The sequence below is a fragment of the Plecotus auritus genome (assembly GCF_963455305.1).
Source record: "Plecotus auritus genome assembly, chromosome: 6".
In the NCBI taxonomy this organism is placed as follows: Eukaryota; Metazoa; Chordata; class Mammalia; order Chiroptera; family Vespertilionidae; genus Plecotus; species Plecotus auritus.
In genome coordinates, this window is record NC_137773.1 from 69,451,688 (window position 1) to 69,474,450 (window position 22,763).

Consider the following 22,763-nt stretch of genomic DNA (forward strand, 5'->3'; position numbering starts at 1 on the left):
CAGTAGCTGTGACGTGCACTGACCACCAGGGGGCAGATGCTCAACGCAGGAGCTGCCATGATGTGCACTGGGCATTTAAAAATAAATGGCACCGCAGACCTCGCACCCAAAAGCAACACTTGGCTTCCCCCAAGTGGGACACAGGCCCCACCACCATCCTGGAGCAACAGCCCACCAAATCGCAGCCAACACTGCTGAGACCCCATGGCACAAAATGCAGACCACAGCCCAGCTCAGCCCGGAAATGGTCACTGTGGGTGCCGGGTAATGACGCCACGTAGCAATGCCTGGCTTCCTCTCCCTAGCGACTAGCCTCCTTGCAGTTTCTTTAGCCCAGGAACACAATTTGCTTTATATCCAGGTGCAAACATTTTACACTTTAACCAAATGTCTGTGAAGCATCTTCCTGTGCCTCATCTCATTTGATCCTCACAGAAGTCCTGGAGTAGAATCCTATTTTCTTTTCATTAACCAGAAAACGGAGGTTTAGAAAGTTTAGAAAGTTGACCTGACTGAAAAGAAGTAAAAAATGGTGGACCTTGAAAATGACTTCAGGTTTTCTCACTGCATAGAATATAGTTAAACACTGCTGCAGTTAAATATTTTACCCTTAGTTCTCCATGCTTGATCTACAATAATAATCTGTTGTTATTTACTGCTGTGTTGCTGACAATTACCTGAAAGAGAAGTTGGGGTGCTTCACTGGGCTGGAAAAAGTTTAGCTAAATCAGAAAGCAGTTCTAATTAAGCAAGTTTATTCTATATGTATAAAAGGCTACGTTGACTCGTGCATGCACGATACATATAAAGCTCTCGCTGGTGCCAATCACATGCGTGTGTTTCGATCTGTCATTGTCGATCATGAATTTGGCTGACACTTCCATTATAGAGAAAGGGCGAATAGCAATATTAAAATATTTCTTCTAATTAATTTCCTTTCAATGTGCACAAATCCGTGCACCAGGACATAAGTGAAAAATAAAACTGTACAGAGAAGAGTGTGGAGACCAAATAGCTCCCCTTAAAGTTTCCCTGTGAGAAAAATGACAGCTCTGGCTCTTGAAGAGTGAAGTGCTTTGATAGACTAATTGTATATTGAATTAATGAGTGCTATACTTGTCTCCTGAGTGATATGTGGTACTGTACATTATATTTTAGAGCTGTCATCTACTGATCTGTACTGTATGTCTATGTCATTTAGGTGAACTAAAAAGTCACTGAAAGTCAATTTTGGACTGGATTCCAAAATTGTCTTTTAAATACTTCTCTAAAAATATTTACACATTGTCTAAGAAAATCAATTATTCAGAGGCTAAATACATGCTTCTATAAAAATAAATACATGGAATTCTCATCAAAATTAGAGATAAAAATAGGCATTATAATATAAATGCAATATACAATTCCTTTTGTAACACACCAAGCTGCTACTAGGAATAAAGGAATAGTTTCAATTATTCGTTCTCTAGTCTGAGATATTCTCTGAATAATTATACTGTGCTGTAACCATTATTATTAGGCTTTCAATCCACACCTTATATTATGACTTAAGAAAAATATAAGTATCTCAAAACACACACACACACACACACAAACTTGGGCCTTATTTCTCCCACCTGAAGTATAATTTTATAATGTATTTTTCAAAAAAGAGCACAAATCTATATTCTAAAACATCAAAAAGCATGTAAATTTTGTTGAATATGTTTAGAGAAGCTGAGGGGTAAACACAACATACATCACTCAGGAAATCTAATCTTACTGGATAGAAGTCTTTGTCTCTAAAGTTTAATTCATCAGGAATAGTAGCTATTCCCTGATATCTTTCTTGTTCCTTCAAGACAGGATCCTGCCTCTCCCTCCTTCCCACTCATCTCCCTCTTCCCCAGGTGACAATCTTTTCAGGGAGCTCCATGGCCATATTTTATGAAAATCAATTTTGCTTTTTATAATTTTCTGCTCCACACATCACAAAATTAGCACAACAGAGAAAACAAAGATTCTCCCCAAGAAACTGGAAGGAAAAAACAACAACCTGTCAACAATCAAATATTTTTGAATGCTCATACATCTTCGAATATTGGGGGAAATGTTGTCTCAGGGTATTAATTGCATAAATCCTTTTTTTCCCATGTAGTATCCAATTAATTGTTCAGAGTGAGTATGGTAATTTTTCCAAGTCTATGCTTTTTAATGCAGTATTAAGGCTAAATTTGAATTGCAAAATATCATAGGCACTGAAATCACTAACTTAACAAAACCTTGGAACTGGATTACTTTATACCAGGAGAGAGCATGCATTTTTCCTTAGAGTTATTCAATATTTTTCAGTTTTAATATTACTTTCACTATGCTCTAGTTTAAATTTTGATAATTAAAATATTAAATTAACTGTACTATTACCATTGTTGTCTCTTGAATGGATCCAAAACTGTTGATAAAAATGTTTACTACTACATCAACAGGAATACCTGTGAATAAAAATTAAAGATATATTTAGTAGCTGTGAGAAACTTGGTCAGAATCTACATATTTCATAGTCTATGCATTTGTTTTTTATATTTTTCCCAACCCACATGTGATGTAAATTTTAAATCAGTGGTCTCAGTATACCATGTTCACAATTACTACTAACTTATTTTTCTAAATAGGGATCATAACGCAAATAAAAAATGAGTTAAGTTGTATTTTATAATGTTATTTTTTCAGAAATATTTACCTATTAAACTGTAGAGACTCTGAGAAAATACATTTAACTTTCAAATTTTTCTAAATTGGATTGATGCATTTACTTAAGAAAATGTATTTGTATTCTTTACAAAACATCATTTAAAAATATGGTTTACTTTTTTAAAATGTGTATAATGTGTATAATCATCTGAAGTTCTTACTTGCATTGGTAAGTAATATTCAGTAGATTTCACTTACATTTACTATACTTTTCTTTCTAATTCATGCAATTGCAAAATTAATCAGACATATAAGAGTCATTATAAAGATTTTTGCCTGACCTTTTAGAAAATAATTTGAAAGTTCATGGAGTGAGAACTGAGGTATAATGTTGCAAACTTCTTTCTTGCTTTCTTTTTTCTTTACTCATTGTGGGCTGCTGGTTGGGCTAACAAAGGGAAAATGTGAATTTAGCCTTTCAGCCACATAACCACTGACTGATGAAAAACAGGTGGTGAATCAATATATGCTAGACATGTGACAATCCAGGCCATGGCTGTTGTTGAAAGTAACTGAATAGGTTCTGGTAATGAACAAAAAACCCTGTTTTTACAACATAGTTGTATAACTTCAGTTGACTAGAAGCAGCTGCAGACTATTTTTTTCCTATGAAGGAAAAAAAAATCAAGCTTTATACTGTTAATCTGATCTACATTAATACTTGTCCTTAGGATTATAGTTTTCCAGAGGAGTTTTTTTTCATATTGCTTTTTCTAACTCATCAAGAGGACAAACAAGTAAAACTTAAAGCAAGAAAAAGAAAAAAAAAAGTTTGCTCCCCTATATAGTCTTCTCATTACTTTCATAGCAAGTAGGAATTTTGTTCTTAGAAGGTGTGATAAAGAGTAGTTTTGTTGGAATAAAATCAATCTATGTTGTAGAAAACAGTCTTTTAAATACTTCAGAGGCTAAATACATGCTTCACTATTATTCACACAAGTTACTGTTTTTAAAGCCCATATGGCCATCTTTTTTTTTTTTTTTCAGCAAAAGAGCAGAAAAAAAATGTTTTATCAGTGTGAAAGGCTAGAAAATGTAAAAAGATAATATAAATAGAAATCAAAACTTTTCTCTATTTTAAATGAGTATATGGCCACTTTCCTACAAACTATAACTTTGATGTCTATGAATGAAAGCCAGTTCTGTAGCCAGAGCCCAAAATTTTGAGTCACTAAGGTTAAGAATACTAAGTAATCAGAAAACCCATTACAGAGGTTAGCCTTTTAATTCAGAATATACCTTTTTATACAAACTGGGAAGCATACAAAACTATTAGAATTACTAGAGGCCCGGTGCACAAAATTTGTGCACGGGGGGGGGGGGGTTGTCCCTCAGCCCAGCCTACACCCTCTCCAATCTGGGACCCCTCAAGGGATGTCCAACTGCCCGTTTAGGCCTGATCCTACAGGATCGGGCCTAAAAGGGCAGTTGGACATCCCTCTCACAATCCAGAACTGCTGGCTCCCAACTGCTCACCTGCTTGCCTTCCTGATTGCCCCTAACCGCTTCTGCCTGCCAGCCTGATCACCCCCTAAACACTCCCCTGACAGCCTGATTGATGCCTAACTGCTCCCCTGCCAGCCTGTTTGCCCCTAACTGCACTCCCCTGCAGGCCTGGTCACCCCTAACTGCCCTCCCCTGCAGGCCTGGTCCCCCCCAACTGCCCTCCCTTGCAGGCCTGGTCCCTCTCAACTGCTTTCCCCTGCTGGCCATCTTGTGGTGGCCATCTTGTGTCCACCTGGGGGCAGCCATCTTTAACCACATAGAGACAGCCATCTTGTGTGTTGGAGTGATGGTCAATTTGCATATTACTCTTTTATTAGATAGGATAGAGGCCTTGTGCATGGGTGGGGTTGGGGGCCAGCTGGTTTATCCTGAAGAGTGTCCCAGATCAGGGTGGGGGTTCCCTTGGGGCTTGGGGAAGCCTGGGTGAGGGGTCTGTGGTGGTTTGCAGGCCAGCCATGCCCCACAATGACCCAAGTGGAGGCCCTGGTATCTGGGATTTATTTATCTTCTATAATTGAAACTTTGTAGCCTTGAGCAGAGCCAAGCCTCCTGCTTGCTCTGTGGCCACAGCTATTTCTGTTGGGATTTATTTATCTTCTATGTTTGAAACTTCGTAGCCTTGAGTGGAGGCCAAGGCAGGCCAAGGCTGCAGAAGCTTGGCTTCCTCCATTGCTGGGGGCAACTCAAGCCTCCTGCTCTCTCCAGCTCGGTGGATGCCGCCATTTTTGTTAGGATTTATTTATCTTCTATAATTGAAACTTTGTAGACTTGAGTGGAGGCCTGGGCCTGCCAGGGTGTGCGGAAAGCTTGGATTCCTCCATTGCCAGGGAAACCCAAGCCTCCTGCTCTCTCCATGACCACAGCCATCTTGGTTGGGTTAATTTGCACACTTGCTCCTGATTGGCTGGTGGGCATGGCTTGTTGGTGTAGCAGAGTGATGGTTAATTTGCATATTACTCTTTTATTAGATAGGATTATTTTGCCTATTTTTGAACATGTGTGGCATTACTCTGAATCTAAGTTCATTACAGGACATACCAATTTGCAATCTTGTTTTAACATCATAACTAAATGATTTCATACATATAAAATTAATTTTTAAATTACAAAGAAGGAGGTATTTGAGGGGAAAAAAAAACAAACCTTTGAAATTTGGTCTTATCCTGGGATCATAACTGACCAGTAGCCTATTCAAGATATTGCTAGTGGAGTTGGCAGGGACTCGGGCTAGGTCCTCTGGTGACTGCTGGCTATAAGAGAAAAAACAAAACAAAATCCTGATAAGTATTTAGAAATGGCAATCAAGAGGAATGGGTAATTTTCAATGAAGAAAAGACTTGGCTTCTTGAGACAAATCTACAATTACAGCATGGAGTTTCCAAATAGAAGTAAATGAAAAGTAGTGGACATTGTCAGTAGGCTGAAATATATGTGCCATGAGAAATAAAACCAATAATAAAGTACTTTAGCGCTTATTTTTACCAAATAAATAAAACACTGTCCTAAATATTCCAACTTTCTTTTAAGTAAAATTAAGCAGACATCTTACTTGTCCTGAAGCAAGCTTCAATCAAAATCTAGATGAGCACCAAGGGAGTGCAGACAATGAGATAATAGCAAAAGATACGTCGTTTTTTAATAATGTAGTATATTATTAACATTCTGCACAAGCAAGGGAGTATGTGGATACCGTTAGATGGCCGCAAAGATAGGCTAAGAATTTTTAAAAATCATGCTGATATTTATGAAATGATATTTTCCAAGAAATACACAATGAATGTTCTCGAGTTAAATGTGTTGGAAGGGGGTGTGAAAATAAATACACTGCTAAGGAAACTTCATTTAAAATGGAGTTGAAAAGCCCTGAAGGGGGAGCTCTCATGCAAGTACCACTTCTTGCAGCCAACAAAACCAGCAAGAAGGGAGGACCTTTTTCACTTAGGATTCTATCTTCTGCTTTTATAAAAAGGAAGATCTCCTTGCCCCAGCAGCAACACATTAACCACCCCTTGCAGGTCTATGAAAAACCACCACAACCTTGAACTCTTGTTTTTCAATGAACAACCATCCCCAATTTCCTCCTAAAACCTAACAAAAGCTAACATTCCCTTTGTCTCTTTGGACTTGCCTATGGTTCACCTGAGCTTGCCTGTCCCAAATTGCAACTTCCTGCTATTCCCAAATAAACTCAACTGCCAATAAAATAACTGGCTGTTTTTATTTTTGAGGATGACAGTTCAAATTGGTAAGAGAAAATCTCTGTTATCAGATCACTTAAACAGGGAAAATACAGAGCTACAAGATACAACTATCTCTTTCTATTATATGTGTTTACAGTCAATGATTAAAAAGAGAAAAAACTGCCATGTTTCTATTCCAATTAACTTTGAACAATGAATCTTGATTAAATTGGTAGTTGCTTGACAATACTTTAAACACACACACACATTTCCTTGGAAACCAATAGAAAATGTTTGGTTATTAATTGTTTGGGTTTGTTTTAACACCCATGAACTCTTATCATATAATCATTTTCCCAATACAAAAAAAAAATCACAAGGGAGATTAAAACTATATTTGCAGCATGTAGCACTGTCCATTCATTGATATGGTAAATGTCAATTTCATAAATGATATTCATTTATATGAATCAAACTTGGATGTATTGGCCAGGGCTTTGTTTTGAAATCCCAGCTCTTATCTATCAGGCACTTCTGTTCTGAGTTATCATACAGTCTGCTGCTAAGATTCAACCACTAGAGGTAAGACGTGATCAATATTAAGAAATTTATGAAAAATCTAACAATAATATGAATTGATAAACCTTTTCCAAGTAGCTATCAGACAGAGTCCAAAACATTTTTAAAAAGTGAAAATCAAATTAGTTAAACCTCCCCAAATTGCAGGAGATTATATAGTACTTTAAAATCGTTTCCATGGTCTTATTAGATCAAAGTTGCCGAGAGTTGGTACTGGTAATAAGATTTCATTTCATTGCAGGTGAAATTGTAACCTCTTTAAAGCCAACTGTCACCCCTTATCAAAGAAAATTCTAAAGAGAATGAAGGCATGTGGGATATTAGGATGCAAATCAGTGTTCAAACTCACAAGATTTCTCATTCATGAGATGAAAGATAATTGATCAATTACAAAATACACATATTGGTTCAATTAAAGAGTGCTATTATTGTGCCTCTTGATATAAAATCTTTCTTAAGTATTTTCCTTCTAAACAATGAAATGACCAGACAGCATAAAGACAATTCACACTAGTTTTTGTAGTAGAGAACTTTCCAGCCTGATTTTTTTTCTTCCAGCTGTGAAGACTGCAGAATATGCCACCCTACAATAAACCCTTTTGTCATAAGGATTATTTTGAGCTAAAGATGCTTGGAAAACAGCAAATGAAGGGAGAGGCCTTCTCTGAACTCGTTTTATCTGCCAATAAACAGATCCTCCAAAATGAATTCAATTATCATAGATCCCCTCCCCAGAAATTTCAACTAGGAAAGACTGACTTTTATCACAGGAGAGGAGAGTAGAAGTGGATAGCACACCAGACAAACTTTGTAATAAAGTATCATATTTTTCTATTTTTTAAAAAATAGCCAGTTCGTCTTTCCTAGAAATCATTTATTCTCCCTTAAGTGGCCTATATCCCCCACGCCCCACCCCCCTTAAGATGATATATAAGCCAGTCAGCATGGCTCAGTGGTTGAGCACTGACCTATGAACCAGGAGGTCATGGTTCGATTCCCAGTCAGGGCATATGCCCAGGTTGTGGGCTCGATCCCCAGTGTGGGGTATGCAGGAGGCAGCTGATCAATGATACTCTCTCATCATTGATGTTTCTATCTCTCTCTCCCTCTTCCTACTTTTCTGAAATCAATAAAAATATATTTAAAAAATAAAAATATATTTTAAAAAAAGGTGATATATAAGCTCTCAAATCTCACTATTTTTTGGGTATTCACTTTTTTGTTGTTGTAATGTCCTTGTGCATGTAATATTAAAAATTAAGTTTGAATACCTTTTCTTTTCTTAATCTGCCTATTTCCAGTTTACTTAACAGATCCAACTATAAGCTGTAAGCTGTGTCAATCAAACTCATTTTCTAACTATTCTAATTAACTAGCAAATTTTGTCCTTCCTTTATTCACTGGCTCAGAATAAATCCCCCTTCCTGGAATATTGTAATTTCCACTTCTTACTGTATTAATCTAAACCCAAACCATCTTTCAAGATTGACTTTCTAAAATCTTGCATCAATCATCCCACCTTACTCTAATGAGGACAAATTGATAAATATACATTGCCAATTATTTTGTAGTTATTGATTTTAGCGAGAGAGGAAGGGAGAGGGATAGAGAGAAACATCCATCAGCTGCCTCCCTTACACCCCCTACTGGGGATTGAGCCCGAAACCCAGGCATGTGCCCCGACCAGGAATCCAATCAGGAACCTCTTGGTTCATGGGTTGGTGCTCAACCACTGAGCTACACAGCCAGGCTGTAGTTTTTCTTATCTACATGTATATTACCAATAAGACTAGATGCAGACAGTATAATACTTGAGGAAATAATGGCTTCTGCATTTTTGTAATAATCCTGTACAGCTTATATAGTATCAAATATACATTCAGTTCAAGCCCTTTTCATCTGCCAGGTCTTTAGGTAGACTTTAGTCTCAAGACAGCTGCATGTGCTGTAGCAGTAGCAGTTACACTCATCATTTCCAGATGAGGAAGAGCATTTATTCCTGTGGTGTCCTCTTAGGAGAAAAGACTTTTTTTTTTTTCTCAGAAGATTTCTAGCATTGGACATTGCTGAACCAATCACTGGCCAGGAGGAAGAAACAATCATGATTGGCTCAGGTTATAGTCTGGTATGAAACAGATATTGGAGAATCAACCATCTTGTCCATTACACTCTTGTATTTGATAATCACTAATACTTGCTTAAATAAGAGAGATATTAGCCACACAGAGAACCATTTATTTAGTGAAGTGAAAGAGAAAAGCCAGATTGGTAGGAAAGTGAGTGGTAGGTGAGTAAATGCAGCAATAGACTATATGATATACTAGTATGTGGAAATGAAGACACAGTAAAATTAAGACAGTTTCTAAAGTGGTAGAGTCAAGATGAAACCTGATAATCCAGATTTCTAGTTATTATTTGACAATAAGCCTGCCATCATGGAAAAGAAATACTATCTTCTTATTATCATCCATCCATATATTGTTTTATATTGCTTTATTTGGGACAATAATCTCTATTATGTCAAACCTTAAGTTCTACTAGTCTTACTAGTTTTTAAAATTATTAGTCCTGGAAAATTTGAATTTGACCTTTTCCAATTAATCAGTGTCACTCTTTTATCTATCTCCAAATGCTTGTATTTTTCTCCAAAGCCAATAACAACAACTAATGTGGCTCAATGGTTGAGTGTCAACCTATGAACCAGGAGGTCAGTGTTTGATTCCTGGTCAGGGCATATGTCTGGACTGTGGGCTCAATCCCTAGGAGGCAGCCAGTCAATGATTCTCTCTCATCATTGATGTTTCTATCTCTCTCTCCCTCTCCCTTTCCCTTCTTCTCTAAAATCAATAAAAATACATTTTTTAAAAATCTTATGTGTTAAAAACAAAAACTCAGTGTTGGCTGACAAAAACAACCTCTTGAATTAAAAAAGGGAACACATCGAATATACTATAGCCCATTTTATTCTTATTTCATCACTACGTATTTTCATGTCTCTGATGCAGGTGCCCTGATACAAATATTTAGTCAATAGTTCACCCTTCTTTATATTAACATTTCAAAATTTAAGTGAAATTTCATGTAGTTTATATTCACATGCATAAATTTAGGGATTTTCATACCCTAAAAATCATATATTTTGCTTAGTCAATACTAAAATAACTTTAAAGTCATCTCTAAACATTAAAAAAAGAAACATTTTAATTGCCTAGATACATATGCCACTTTCTTCCAAAGAGCTAAAACAATTTGCATGTAGCATATTTTCCTATATCTGTACTTGCCTATATATAACCTTATAATCTGGAAATGGACCAGTACTATTTATACAAAATAAGCACAAATAAGAAGAGTTAAATGATTTTAACAAGGTCACACACTTAATGCCTTTCACTATTAGAGTCTTCATATTCTGAATCTCAATCTAATGTTTTATACATCTGACTATGCTATTTTGTTTTATTTCAAGAAATCTATCAACAATTATGATATTATTGCAAAATGGGATTTATTTCATGAAAATGTGATATTAATTTAAGAAAATAACTTACTCTATTCAGGCAATGTGATCAAATAACTAGAAAAAATAATATTTTATATCAAAAGCTTTTTTTACAACCAGTCTTCTTTTGTTCACTTGCCTAAACTTGAACCAATGTCGTTACTAATATGCAAAGTTATGCAAGGAATGTAACAGGCTATATAGCTGTATGATGTAATGTTTTCCAGCACTAAAGGAAAAATCCAGAAATTTCTTTGCAAAGGGGAAAAGCTCAGTTTTCCATTAACTGTAGGACATTCATATTTTTACATGACCCTTTAGTGACCACGCTAAACAGTGCCATTTCAGAAATGGTGTGTATGAGTATATTGTCTTGATCTCATCCCTCAAACCAGGAATCTGAGCCCAAAGGGATTGCTTTGTTTTTCCAAGAGTTATAAATACCACAACAATGGGCAAAGATCTTCTCAGGCCCGAATTCAGTATGGCCTATGTCAGCATGTGTATACTAGTCCTGAGGCCCTGCAAAGCTTTTGGCTGTACATGAACTAAATAAAAGAAGCATAAAGCAGCAAGGAAGAGCAAGGTTATCAAATGTGTGGGTTGTATTATTCCTCCTCTTTACTCCAGGGCAGGGTTCTCTACCTCCTTTTTAGGTTATAGACACAGCTGAGAATCTGATTAAAGCTATGTCCTTCCCTGAAAAGAAACAGGCAAAGTTTGCAATGCTGAGGGTTCCCGGACCTGTGGACCATATGAGCTAAGAAACAGCTCCTTCATGTAAACAAATACTGGTATCCTCATCTAGGAGGTGATTTAAAAAATAAAATCAGGTATCTTGAAGTGGCAGAATTAAGCTCAGGGCGGAAAAAAACAGATGACAATACGGCAAAGGGACATAGAAGCCAACTGAAAGAGTTCCCAATGGCCAAATCTATAATGCTTCGAGCAATAAAATAAAGTAGTATTGGGTTATATTCTAAACTATAAAATAAAATCCAAGAATCCATATGGACATATGCTTCCCCAAAACACATACCCCTGTGCTAATTATGAGGAAAACATCAGACAAATCCCAATTGAGTGGCATTTTACAAAACACCTGACTAGTACACCTCAAAGCTGTCATGATCATGAAAAACAAGGAAGTCGGAGAAACTTCACAGCTGAGAGGAGACTAAGTAGGCATAAAGACCAATATAACGTAATATCCTGAATGGGAATGTGGAACAGAAAAAGGACATTAGATAAACACTAAGGAAATCTCAACAAGGTATGGATTTTAATTAATAATAATGTGTCAATATTGGTTCTTTAACTGTAAAAATGTACCACACTAATATAAGATGTTAATAATAGGGAAAACTAAATGTGGGGTTATTTGTGAATTCTGTAGTCTTTGGGCAATTTTTCTATAAATCTAAAACTGTTCTAAAATAAAAACTGTATTTAGGGAGCGGGGGAGAGCCAACAGCCAAGGCCTTAACAGACCCCTCAGCAAAGAAGATGCACAGATGGGAAATAAACATAGGACACCAGGGCAAGCAAATTAAAGAACAGTGATATACTACTCCACACCTACTAGAATGACCAAAATCCAGAACACTAACACCAAATACAAATGAGAATGAGGAGCAATAAGAACTCTCATTCATTGCTGGGGGGAATGCAAATTGGTAAAGCCACTCTGAAAGACCATGTGGTGATTTCTTACAAAACTACACACACTCTTAACCATCTCATCCAACAATCTTGCTCCTTGGAGATGAAAACAATGTTCACACAAAAGCCCTGCACACACATATTTATAACAGATTTATTGGTATTTGTCAAAACCTGGAAGAAACCAAGAAATCCTTAACTAAACTGTGGTGCATCCAGACAATGGAATATTATTCAGCACAAAAAAAGGAAGGCACTATCAAGCCATGAAAAGACGTGGTGAAACAGAAACGCATATTACTATAGTAAGTGAAAGAAGCCAATCTGAAAAGACTACATCCTATATGATTCTAACTATATGACATTCTGGAAAATGCAAAACTGCAGACAGTGAAAAGATCAGTAGTTGCCAGGGGTTGGTTGGAGGAGGGGAGGAGAGATGAATAGGCAGAGCACAGAGGTTTTTAGGGCAGTGAAACTACTCTTCTAGATAATCAGGCAGACAGTCATATAAAGCTGACGATTTTATATACTCAGGCAAGAAACTAAGTCAACAGTTATTTTTGAATCCAGACAATTAAGGGGTTATTTGTTTTGTATTTTCCTAACTATAGTTATAGCGTATTACTCTCTCGCTTGACAGCTTCTGTATTTTTTCCATTCTGTTTTCACACATTAAATTGTGAACAGAGGTTTATGACTATAGCGAGTGATACCTTTTACATGATTAGTTGAGTTTAATTAGTTTATAATTTATTTGAAAAGAATGTGTTTAGGGGTAAATGTGGATGTGTGTGGCAAAGTCTGTCATGTTATTATAGGCCAAGAATCATAATTAAGAACAGTGTTCCACAACATTTATTTCATTTATCTCCCCAGTTGGGCTTAAGGAACTTTTGGAGACTGTAGAAACATTTTCAAATCTTGTCTAACTTCAATTATGCACTTACATCATCCATGGCTCAAAAAAAAATGTTTTTCACAAAGTAGAAACATCTATTTGGAGAGATGCTGGATTTTAGATACTAGCAATTTCCAATTTCCCATCAGAGGCTATGGTCATTTTAACTTCATATCACATGTGAGATTACTTGTCCTATGAATACTATAAGTATTTTCTATTTATATGCTATGATTCTCAAACAGTGTAAAACACTATACATTCTCACTACTTCTCATTGGTTTGTTAATTTGATACAAAACTCGTGTCATAAATAATTAAATATAAACCTCAATCCAAACCAAACATTTACTGTGCAATTGCTTTCTGTGCTTTGCAGAAACAGTATTATATCCTGACCCAGCAAATAAAAATCCGCAGTAACACCTCTAACTCTGCTCTAACTGCAGCTGGAAAAGTACTTATTTTTTCTCAATTTTCCATGCATAGCACAGATATAAATGTTTCTCTTCTGGCCTAATAGAACTGGTAATAAGATAAACCCACCCTAATGCACATAATAAAGTTAAGTGTGGAAATAATTGAAGAAACACTTGTCTAACAGTCTACAGACTGGTTGGTGTTCTAGCCCAGACAGACTGTAAGATTCCCACATGATACTGGGCAATTCACTTGCCCTCTCCTGAGCCTCAGTATCCTCACCTTTAAATCAAAGATTTAAATGAGGGGATCTCTAAGGTCCTGTTCAATAATCTGGATGGACCTGTTGTAGATGCTGTGGTGCTGCATCCCCGATGGTCCCTTCAAAACAGACTGTTGCCAGGAATGCTGGCTGCTTAGGAGTCTAAGCTGCATCTCTTCTGGAGTAACCTTCAGCTGAAGAGAGGTGTCTTACCTATATCCAAAAACTTTGTCATGAGGATGCAAGGGAACCCTTTCTACTAATAGAGACAACTTGAGAGGGTGCCCCAGCTGCAGAGCACCCTAGGGCATTAACTGATGCTTAGACGCAGCTGTATTGTTCTTGGATTTGAATCCCCTTTCTTCACCCACATAGGTGTTGTTCCAAAAGCAATTGCTCTCTGCCTGTAAATCTTCATCTCAGAATCTGTCTTTGAGAGAACTCAATCTACAACATCAGCTAAATAATAAGATTCCTTAAAGAACAACATCTTATACAACTATCAATATGCAGCATTTCTCTTTTACTTTAGTCATTCCTGAATTCATTTAACGAAGTTCTTGAGCTTTTATATATGCCATACAAGGCACCAGATGCTTGTTATGCATTTAAGAATCCAACACAAATGTTGATTATTCTGATATAAAAGTGGTCTTCAAAACTGAGGGTTCAGATGAATCTGTCTAGTGATTCTTGGCTTTGGCTGGCCTTGAACTCCCCTAAGAAGCTCTGCAAACTTCTGATGCCAAGCCTGCACCCTGCCCTCCAGATTTAATTATTGTTGTTTAGCTCAGGCATCAGAATATTAAAAGCTCCTCAGATTATTCCAGTGATCAGATAGTTACTTGCTAGAAAAGAGAATTTAGAGTGAGAAAAGAACATGGAATTAAAACATGAACAGAGGGAGGAAAAAATAAGGCAACAATTATGACAAAGAATAAACTGCCTAAGAGGAAGGAGGAAATCCATAAGTGAGTGTCAACAGAACTCCAGGAAAAAGGATATTTATGGAAGGGTTGGTTAACAGGACCAAATGTCATGGTGAGGTTGAGATAAGGACTGAAAACTCTCTGTGTGGGGTTTAGAAAAAAGGAGAGCTGTTTTCAGCTGAGAAAGAGATTGAAGCCAGATAGATGGGAGTGGATAGAACAGAGAGCAGTAGGAAAGGAAATTGGATGAGGGAGGACACCTACTGAAAAGTTTGACTGGGAGCGACTTTAACAAGATGGAATAAGAAGCCTGGACCCTCCTTCTCCCCATGGACACACCATTCCCTTTTTCAGAAATCCAGAAACTAATTGAGAGGTTTCTACACCCAACCAGCTGCAATGAAACTAGGAGGGAAAGTGGGGACACATTCTTACCATAAACCCCACCCTCAGAGCAGCGTAGCCCAATACCATCCAGAGCTCCCAGCTTCTCCCTGTGCAGGAAAAGGGTCTTACTCCACATGTAACATCCCAGCTTTTCTAGGTGCTACCCTAGATACTGGATTTTATTTCCCCTGTTCCAAAGCAACAATGGGGCCCAGTATATGCCATTCTCCTGGGGACTACAGAGAACCATTTTGTTGTTGGAATAAACAGAGTTCACCATAGGTCCACCCCACCCCCTCAGTGCATAATAATTGGGCTGTAAAACCCAGTTCCTCCCTGTGTCTGCACCGGCCATGGTCATAAGATTCATAATAGCCACTCACATGTGGAAACAACCCAAAAGTCCATTGACAGATAACTGGCTTTTTTAAAAACGTGGTATATGCATACAATGGAATCTTATTTACCCTTTAAAAAGGAAATCCTGCCATATGCAACAAAATGGATAAACCCTGAGGGCCTTATGCTAAGTAAAATAAATCAATCACAGAAGCACAAATATTTCATGATCCTACTTATATGAAGAGTCTAAAATAGTCAAACTCATAGAAGCAGAGAATACAATGGTGGTTGATGGAATGAGTAGGCTATGGGGAATCGCTAATTAACAAGAGAAATTTCGCTGATGCAAAGATGAATAAGTTCTAGAGATTTTCTGTACAATATTGTACCTACAGAAAACAACATTGTAACATCTAATTAAAAAAATCTGTTAAGAGGGCAGATCTCATGTTAAGTATTCACACCACAATAAAATTTTTAAATTTAAAAACAACATGCAGTGACAATACTCAAAAAAGAAAAACCATATGTATGTATATATATACAGTGAGTTTTAAGTGAAGTTATAGCTCAATTTCATTAAAAAAAAACAACAGTTAAATTAGTTTGCTTTTTTTTTTTTTTTTGGCTGAACCAATGGCTGTTTCCTTGAACTATTTATATAGCTATTGTTTGGAAACAAAATTTAATTTCTTGGCTTTCTTCTAGGGAGAATCTGGCACATGAAGAGATAAGTAATCACCAGCAGGACAAATTGGCATTGGATACAGCTCCTAAATACTTCAACTTTGCAAATTAATAAAATAAATCTATTTTTACCTCCTTAACATGAAAACTCTAGCAAGGAAAAAGAATGGCTACCGACAGGTGGGTTTCAGAGACATACTGCATTTTTCTATATTGTAGTCCATAAAGTAAAACTTGAGTCGATTACAAAAGATGCAGTTGAGTGAGAAAAAGTGAATCCCAATTTCAGATTCTCCCCTCCCCCAAAATAGGAGTCAATGAGATCTAAATGATGGGTGAAAAAACCAGCCTTAGATGAGGGAGAGCTCGCTCATTCACTCTAGGGAGGAAAAGGAACAGAGGGAGATGGTAATAGAGGCAGGATCATATGTCCTCATGGAAAATAGAATCAGACAGTTTCCCTGTCCTCCTTAAAAGTGTCAAGCCAACAATCCAGAACAAATTTCGTGTATAGCTGCCAAAATGTAATAGTTCTTACATGAACACCTAGAAAATAAAAGACAAAATATACTGCACCATATTTTAAAACCATTCAGAACCTCAAAGGCAACCAGAAACAAATGTGACTAATTTTAAAATCTATTTGTAAAGGTATGATGATATCATATCCAGTACTTACCAAATGATTGACATGACTAATAATGTCTATCACCTGTATTTTGTTAGCATGCTTTTTCAGGAGGAAAAAGAGGTTCCTTGAATGTAAATTTTCAAGAGTTGAAACTATTTCCCCCTCACAAAATTCATACTTAACTAGAACTACAAATTCTGAATATACTACACATGTAGTATTCCATAAATATTCAATGACTCATTCAACAAATATTTAACAAGTGCCTGCCACCGCCAGGCATTTTTTTTTTTTTAAGGTCCTGGGAAAATACCAGCAAATAAAACACACAAAAACACTTGCATCAGATGGAGCTCAACCTCTGATTCATGGAGTAATTGGCCACAGGATAAGAATAAAAAATAAAAATCCCTAGTTTCAATTCCTTAAAGAATTCTACTCAGTGCAATGATTTGTATTAGATATTAAAAAAAAACAACAAAAAACAAAAAACAAACATTATCCCAGGGCTAGCCACATTTATGAAAAGGTGGTTATTCCAATGTCATGGTAAATATCTTCATTCCTAATTAATCTGTTTGCTTTGCCTTTTTTCCCCATGTGTGGTTGTTTTTCTTGTTTACTGTTTGATTTATTTTTTTAAAAACAGAACATGATTATATTTAAGACACAAGTTTGATACAACCAAAAAGTAAAACACCAGAGTAAAATAATAACAAAAAACATGGTATTTCATTTGCAATGCATGAGAAATGGTTAACATCTTTAGTCACAAACAAGCTCTTAAGAACCAGTAACAGAGACACTATAATAATGCAAAGAAACTGCAAAATATAAAATGAAAAAAAATGATGATTAAGCATTAAGCGTATATGATTTTGCTGAGCAGTGATGAAGAATAATTTCTCTGCAGTATCAGTGAGCAGAATAAAGACACTGACACCTAATATTCTACAGTTTTGAACAGTGTTGTACAGTTTGAACTCTAATAAACACCAGGAGGCAGATTAATGAGAAGGATCTATAATATGTTTGAATACAAATTAGAAACAAAATTGAGTCTATTTTATGAAAAGTTGACATAAGTGGAGCCATTTTAAAATAGACCTAGAGTAGCCATTCCTTACAATTCTTGCTCCTTGAACCTTTGGAATGGTTGAACTAGGTGAAGTAACCTTTGCACTGGACCAAGGCAACATTGTCTTCTAAATAATTATTTGTAAAATAGCAGGAAAGCAGGCATCCCAAGCACAAGAACTGTGGATTATGGACATTCCCCCTGAAGATAGAATCGTAACCAGTCACGTAGAGCTAAAAAGTAACTCAGTGTGTGAACACCGATGGAAATTCCTTTCCTCTACTCAAGCAGTCGTTTCTTTTCATTTTCTCACAAAAAGTCCTTTCCTCTGTAATCAGAACACAATTTTGGTTTCTGCCTAAATCTGTGCCCCCAAGTTACACTTTTGTGACCTCAAATAAACAATGGTGCCTCTCACTTTGGCTTCTTATTTTAGGTTAACAAAACAATGTCAATAAAAATCCCAGCATTTTGTGTCTATACATATGCAAGTAGAATAGCTGATTCTAAAATTTATAAGGAAACACAAAGGACCTAAAATGGCCACGGTACTTCTAGAGAGCAAAGCTAGAGGACATGTAGGCATTCTGTTATAGTAATTAGAAAGTGTGTTACTGACACAAGGTGCATAGTAATAAACCAGTGGGACGGAATGGAGAAACAAGCAACTGGTTTACAACAAATTCACAACTGCATTGAAAGACACAATGGCCTTTCAATCAATGTGCTGCTTTTAAAAATGAGTCTTGACCCTATTCCACATCATACACAAAAAATAAATTGAAATGGATTACAGAACTAAATATGAAACTAAAGACAAAAAAGCATCTAAGGGGAAAAAAGCAGATTATCTTCATGACCCTAGAGTAGAAAGCTATTTCTTAAATAAAACACAAAAGCATTAAAGAAGATTAATAAATCAAATCAGACTCAGACTTCATTAAAAATAAGTACTTTAGTTCATCAAAAGACACTGTTAAATTAAAATGCATACCAAAAATTAGAAAGAGAGCTGTAGTACATATATCTGACAAAGAATTCTCTCTGGAATGTATGAAAAACTTCTACATATCAATAATAATAAAAAGTGGACAGATTTTTTAAAAGGTGGGAAAACAATTTTAAAAAGTGAGCACTTTGCAAAAGACTTATAACTAAAACTCCAATATACTTATGAAAAGGTGCTCAGAAACTTTAATCATCAGGCAAATGCAAATTAAAATCACAATGTGATATCTTATACCCATATCAGATAGCTAAAATTCAAATGATTGCTGATAATATCAAGTTTTGACAAGCATGTGAAGCAACTGGAACTCTCACAAATGAATGATGGGAGTAGAACTGGAAAACTACCCTTATCTCCTGGAATTTAATATACTTGTACCCTATGATTCAGAAAATACATTTCTGAATATATGGGTATACATACTATCTTCAGCCTGGATGAGTGTTTCCTATGTATGGTCTTATTTTAGTCATTGATAAAATGTTGAACACAATAAGGCCAAAATGTCACCATCAGTGAAGTTGAAGATGTTCTACTAATTACCCAGTTGTTAACTCACCTAGTTTTACTATTGGGACCATATTTCTAAATATTGTCCATAGGGGTCATATAAATTATTTTCAAGTGCCTTCCTTCACCAATCCAGATTTAATGACTTGTAAAAGCCAATGATCTTTAGGTTGTTATTCACTCTTTAAACAAATTTTTATTTTTTGTGTGTATGTGTGTTATGCTGCTCTTTAGTGCTTGAGTCAATAAGACCCTGCTCTCAGAGGCTTTCAATCTAGAGGGGAAACTGTATTTATAATACAGTATTATAAATATGACAGGCAATTAGGGTACTATAGAGGCACAGAATGTTTATCCAAATCAGACTATCAGAATTAGGAAAAGCTTCCCAAAGGAGATAACAGGGTTTGAGTTGAGTTTGAGGTCATTAAGGGACAGTCAGATTCAAATGTTAAATGTATGGGTGTGATGCTCTTCAGAAAAGCCTGGGCCTGACATAGGTTTAGGAGTCAACAGTAAATAAATGATATTTACAGTCATAGATTTGGACAAGACCACTAAGGTGGGAGTTAACTAAAGACAGGGGAACATTGGCAAATTAGTGCATGTTCTGATATGAAAGGTTCTGTTGATATGTGTTTCAATAAGCAACCTTACTTGGATAAAAAAAGAAATGCAATAACATCTCTCCATATGAGAATATAAGGCATGAAGAACGTACGATGGGCATAGATATTGCTTCTTTTTCCCCTTCCCCTTCTTTGAAGACTTCTCTTTAGAATAGGCTTCTTCAACCCACAAGGAAATTAAAATAAAAAAGGCAAGCGCCGGTAAAAACTTCATTGTGAAAAGTTAAATTTCAGGAGGTGGATCTACAAGAAAGAACAAGAAACATTTACATTTATGAAGCAAATGATTAACTATATGACTATTTAAGGAGTAAAATCATTACTAACCAATAGACATTTGTACATCAAATCCTCATTGCTCATTCCTAGGTGGTTATACTTCACTATATATTTTGTGCTGATTTAGCAGTAAAAGTTAATTTAAATAATGGTAGGAAATAAAATCCTACTGAGGAATAAAAGATAAGCATGCAATATTTCTGATTCTATAATTATATAAAATTGTAAAATGATATTGACTTGCACAGTACATCAATCTATGCTTAGAAAGATATCTGGAAGGAAGTTCAACATGGAGTTAAAATGGTTATCTGATGCTATTAAGTTTAAATTAATTTTTGTTTTCTTTTTTCATTTTTATATTGTTTTAAATTTGCATTTATATTTTCCATAAACAATAAGACTAATTAAAGGGAAGATAATTTTAAGTATTAAAAATTGACAGAGATAAAAGAAAAAATTATCATCAAAGAGTTTCACCCTCTAAATGCACTGTGTTTTTGTTTATACACACTAATTTGCAAGCTTTTACCCCCCAAAAGGATGTAGATGGATATAAATTAGCTTTTTGGCTTTCCTCCTTGCTTGATACTAATGTTTATTACCCAAAGATGATTTCTGACTGCAGAAATTCTAGGTAACATTATATAAAATGAAGTAGCAAGTATAGTTAGATTCTTCCAAATAATCTCCCTAGCCATATTTTAATAACATTTTCCGTGCTGAAATGAGAATTATATTCTTGCCAGTGTCTGATGCATAAAAAAAACAACAACAACAAAAAAAAAACTTTAAGCTTCTGGAATATTTAAACCTCTTCTGCATTCTTCATTTCCAAACCATGAATTGTTTCACCTTCATTGCAGAGTGGGAAACCTATCAGATGCCTCAACATTAACTTAATTCCCATCTGACCCTTACAAATGTGCTTCTCCCAGGTCATGTTTTTCATCTCCCTTTCTTTCCCCCAATAATTATTTCCCCACGTTTATCCATTGCACCACCCTACAGCAAGCCAGGTCCTTCCTAATGAAGATAGGAGAGGGTGCTTGTCAGGCCAACAGCAAGAGCAGAAGGCTCTCTGTCAACTTACAGCACTGGCCGCTCCCTGCCCCCAACCTACCATGGCATCCACTTCCAGACACCTTTGCCCACAGCAGCAGGTACTTCGCCCACCACCTTCACGTCCTTCCCCAAGAAAAACCAAGAGCCATCCTAACGGTTTCAACGGGCAGAGAGGAATCCAACTCTATGTTCTCTGCCTTCACCTCCAACCTTGCAAAGGGGACAGCTGCAATGACTGAAGGATCTTCAGCAACACCACGCCAGGAGCCCTCCCCACAAAAGTGCGTTCTCTAGTGACCCCGGCCCTCTGCATCCTTCCATCCCCAGAGTGTCCGCGGACGCCTCCGCATCGTTGGCCCGCGGCCGCTACCCGCGCCCCCTGCCCCTGGCGGGGCAGCGCTCGCCTCCTCCTCTGCACGCCGCAGTGCTCCAGCGCCCCCGCCACCCCAGCCTTGACCCTGGCTTTCCGCAGAGGCGTTTATCCCCGTCCCCCGGCCCCCGCCGCCTCCCACCCCGGTCCTCCCAAGCCCTTCCTTCCTCAGTGGAACCCCCGGACACGTACCCTAGGCGCCCCCGCCTCCAGCCGCCAGGCCAGGACCCGGCGGCACGGGGCCCAGACGGCGCTGGCTGCTGGGGTGCAGCGGGCGCAGAGCGGGGCAGCTGCGTCCCGCCGCCCGCGCCACCGCCGAGCTCAGCTGACGCGCCTGCTCCGGTGCGGAGCCTGCGCCGTGGCGCGCGCGGCCGGTGACCGCAGCCGCCTTCGGGCTGCTGCAGGGACCGCGGGCCGGGGAGCCAGGGACAGCGGGACGACGGAAGGAGGAGGGGTGGGGGCGGGAAGAGGTATCCCGACCCAGCGTGGAGGGGCGTCACAACACCCTCTCCTCCAGGCATCCAAAGGATTTTGGAGCAGAAATACAGCTTCCCCCCACCCCCACCCCTTTTAGGGACTCAAGATGATGAGTGCGGGGGGTCGGGTAAGGACAGTGTTAGTCTGGTAAGGACAACAACCTCTCCAGGAGCTGGAATCATGTAGAGTCACCATTTGACTACTAGTAACAAAAAGCAATAGAACAGCAAATGACCTTCTTGGACCGAATCGGATAACCTACCGTTTCTGTGATTTCATCACTTGCCTAGACTCCTGGCATCTAACCTAATCTCTGAGTTTTATTTCTAATCTCTAAAAGCCTGCTCTTTCTAAGCAACCTTAAATTGATCAAAATGACTAAAGCCATATAATCTTACAGGTACTGTTTCAACATTTGTTAACTAATTAACATATGCACAGAACTTTATGGTTTCAAAAACCATTCACTGCGTTATCTCATGCGGCCCTCACAGCATTCATTCTTGGGCAAGTTTAATGTCTTCGTTCCCATTTTGCAGATGAAGCAAATGAAGCTCAGCTGTCTTAAGGGATATACTTGAATGGAATGTACCAGAGGCTCAAAGTCTGATTTTACACTTCTGAGCCA

At 37.4% G+C, this 22,763-nt stretch overlaps 1 protein-coding gene across 2 annotated transcripts in view; it reads right to left on the minus strand.

Annotated features, from left to right (window-relative positions):
* GLRB (glycine receptor beta) overlaps nt 1-22,060 on the minus strand; it is a 74,061-nt gene extending 52,001 nt beyond the window's left edge. The window contains exons 1-5 of one of the 2 annotated variants that reach the window (XM_080674268.1): nt 21,851-22,050; nt 20,037-20,187; nt 5,380-5,486; nt 3,012-3,118; nt 2,404-2,471 (exon numbers count right to left, since the gene is read on the minus strand). In XM_080674268.1, coding sequence (XP_080530394.1) covers nt 2,404-2,406 — 3 coding nt within the window. In that variant the 5' untranslated portion in view covers nt 2,407-2,471; nt 3,012-3,118; nt 5,380-5,486; nt 20,037-20,187; nt 21,851-22,050. Of the gene's footprint in view, nt 1-2,403; nt 2,472-3,011; nt 3,119-5,379; nt 5,487-20,036; nt 20,188-21,850 lie in introns of both variants that reach the window. The other variant, XM_080674267.1, reaches the window with a different exon arrangement.
* Nucleotides 22,061-22,763: the final 703 nt, after the last annotated feature.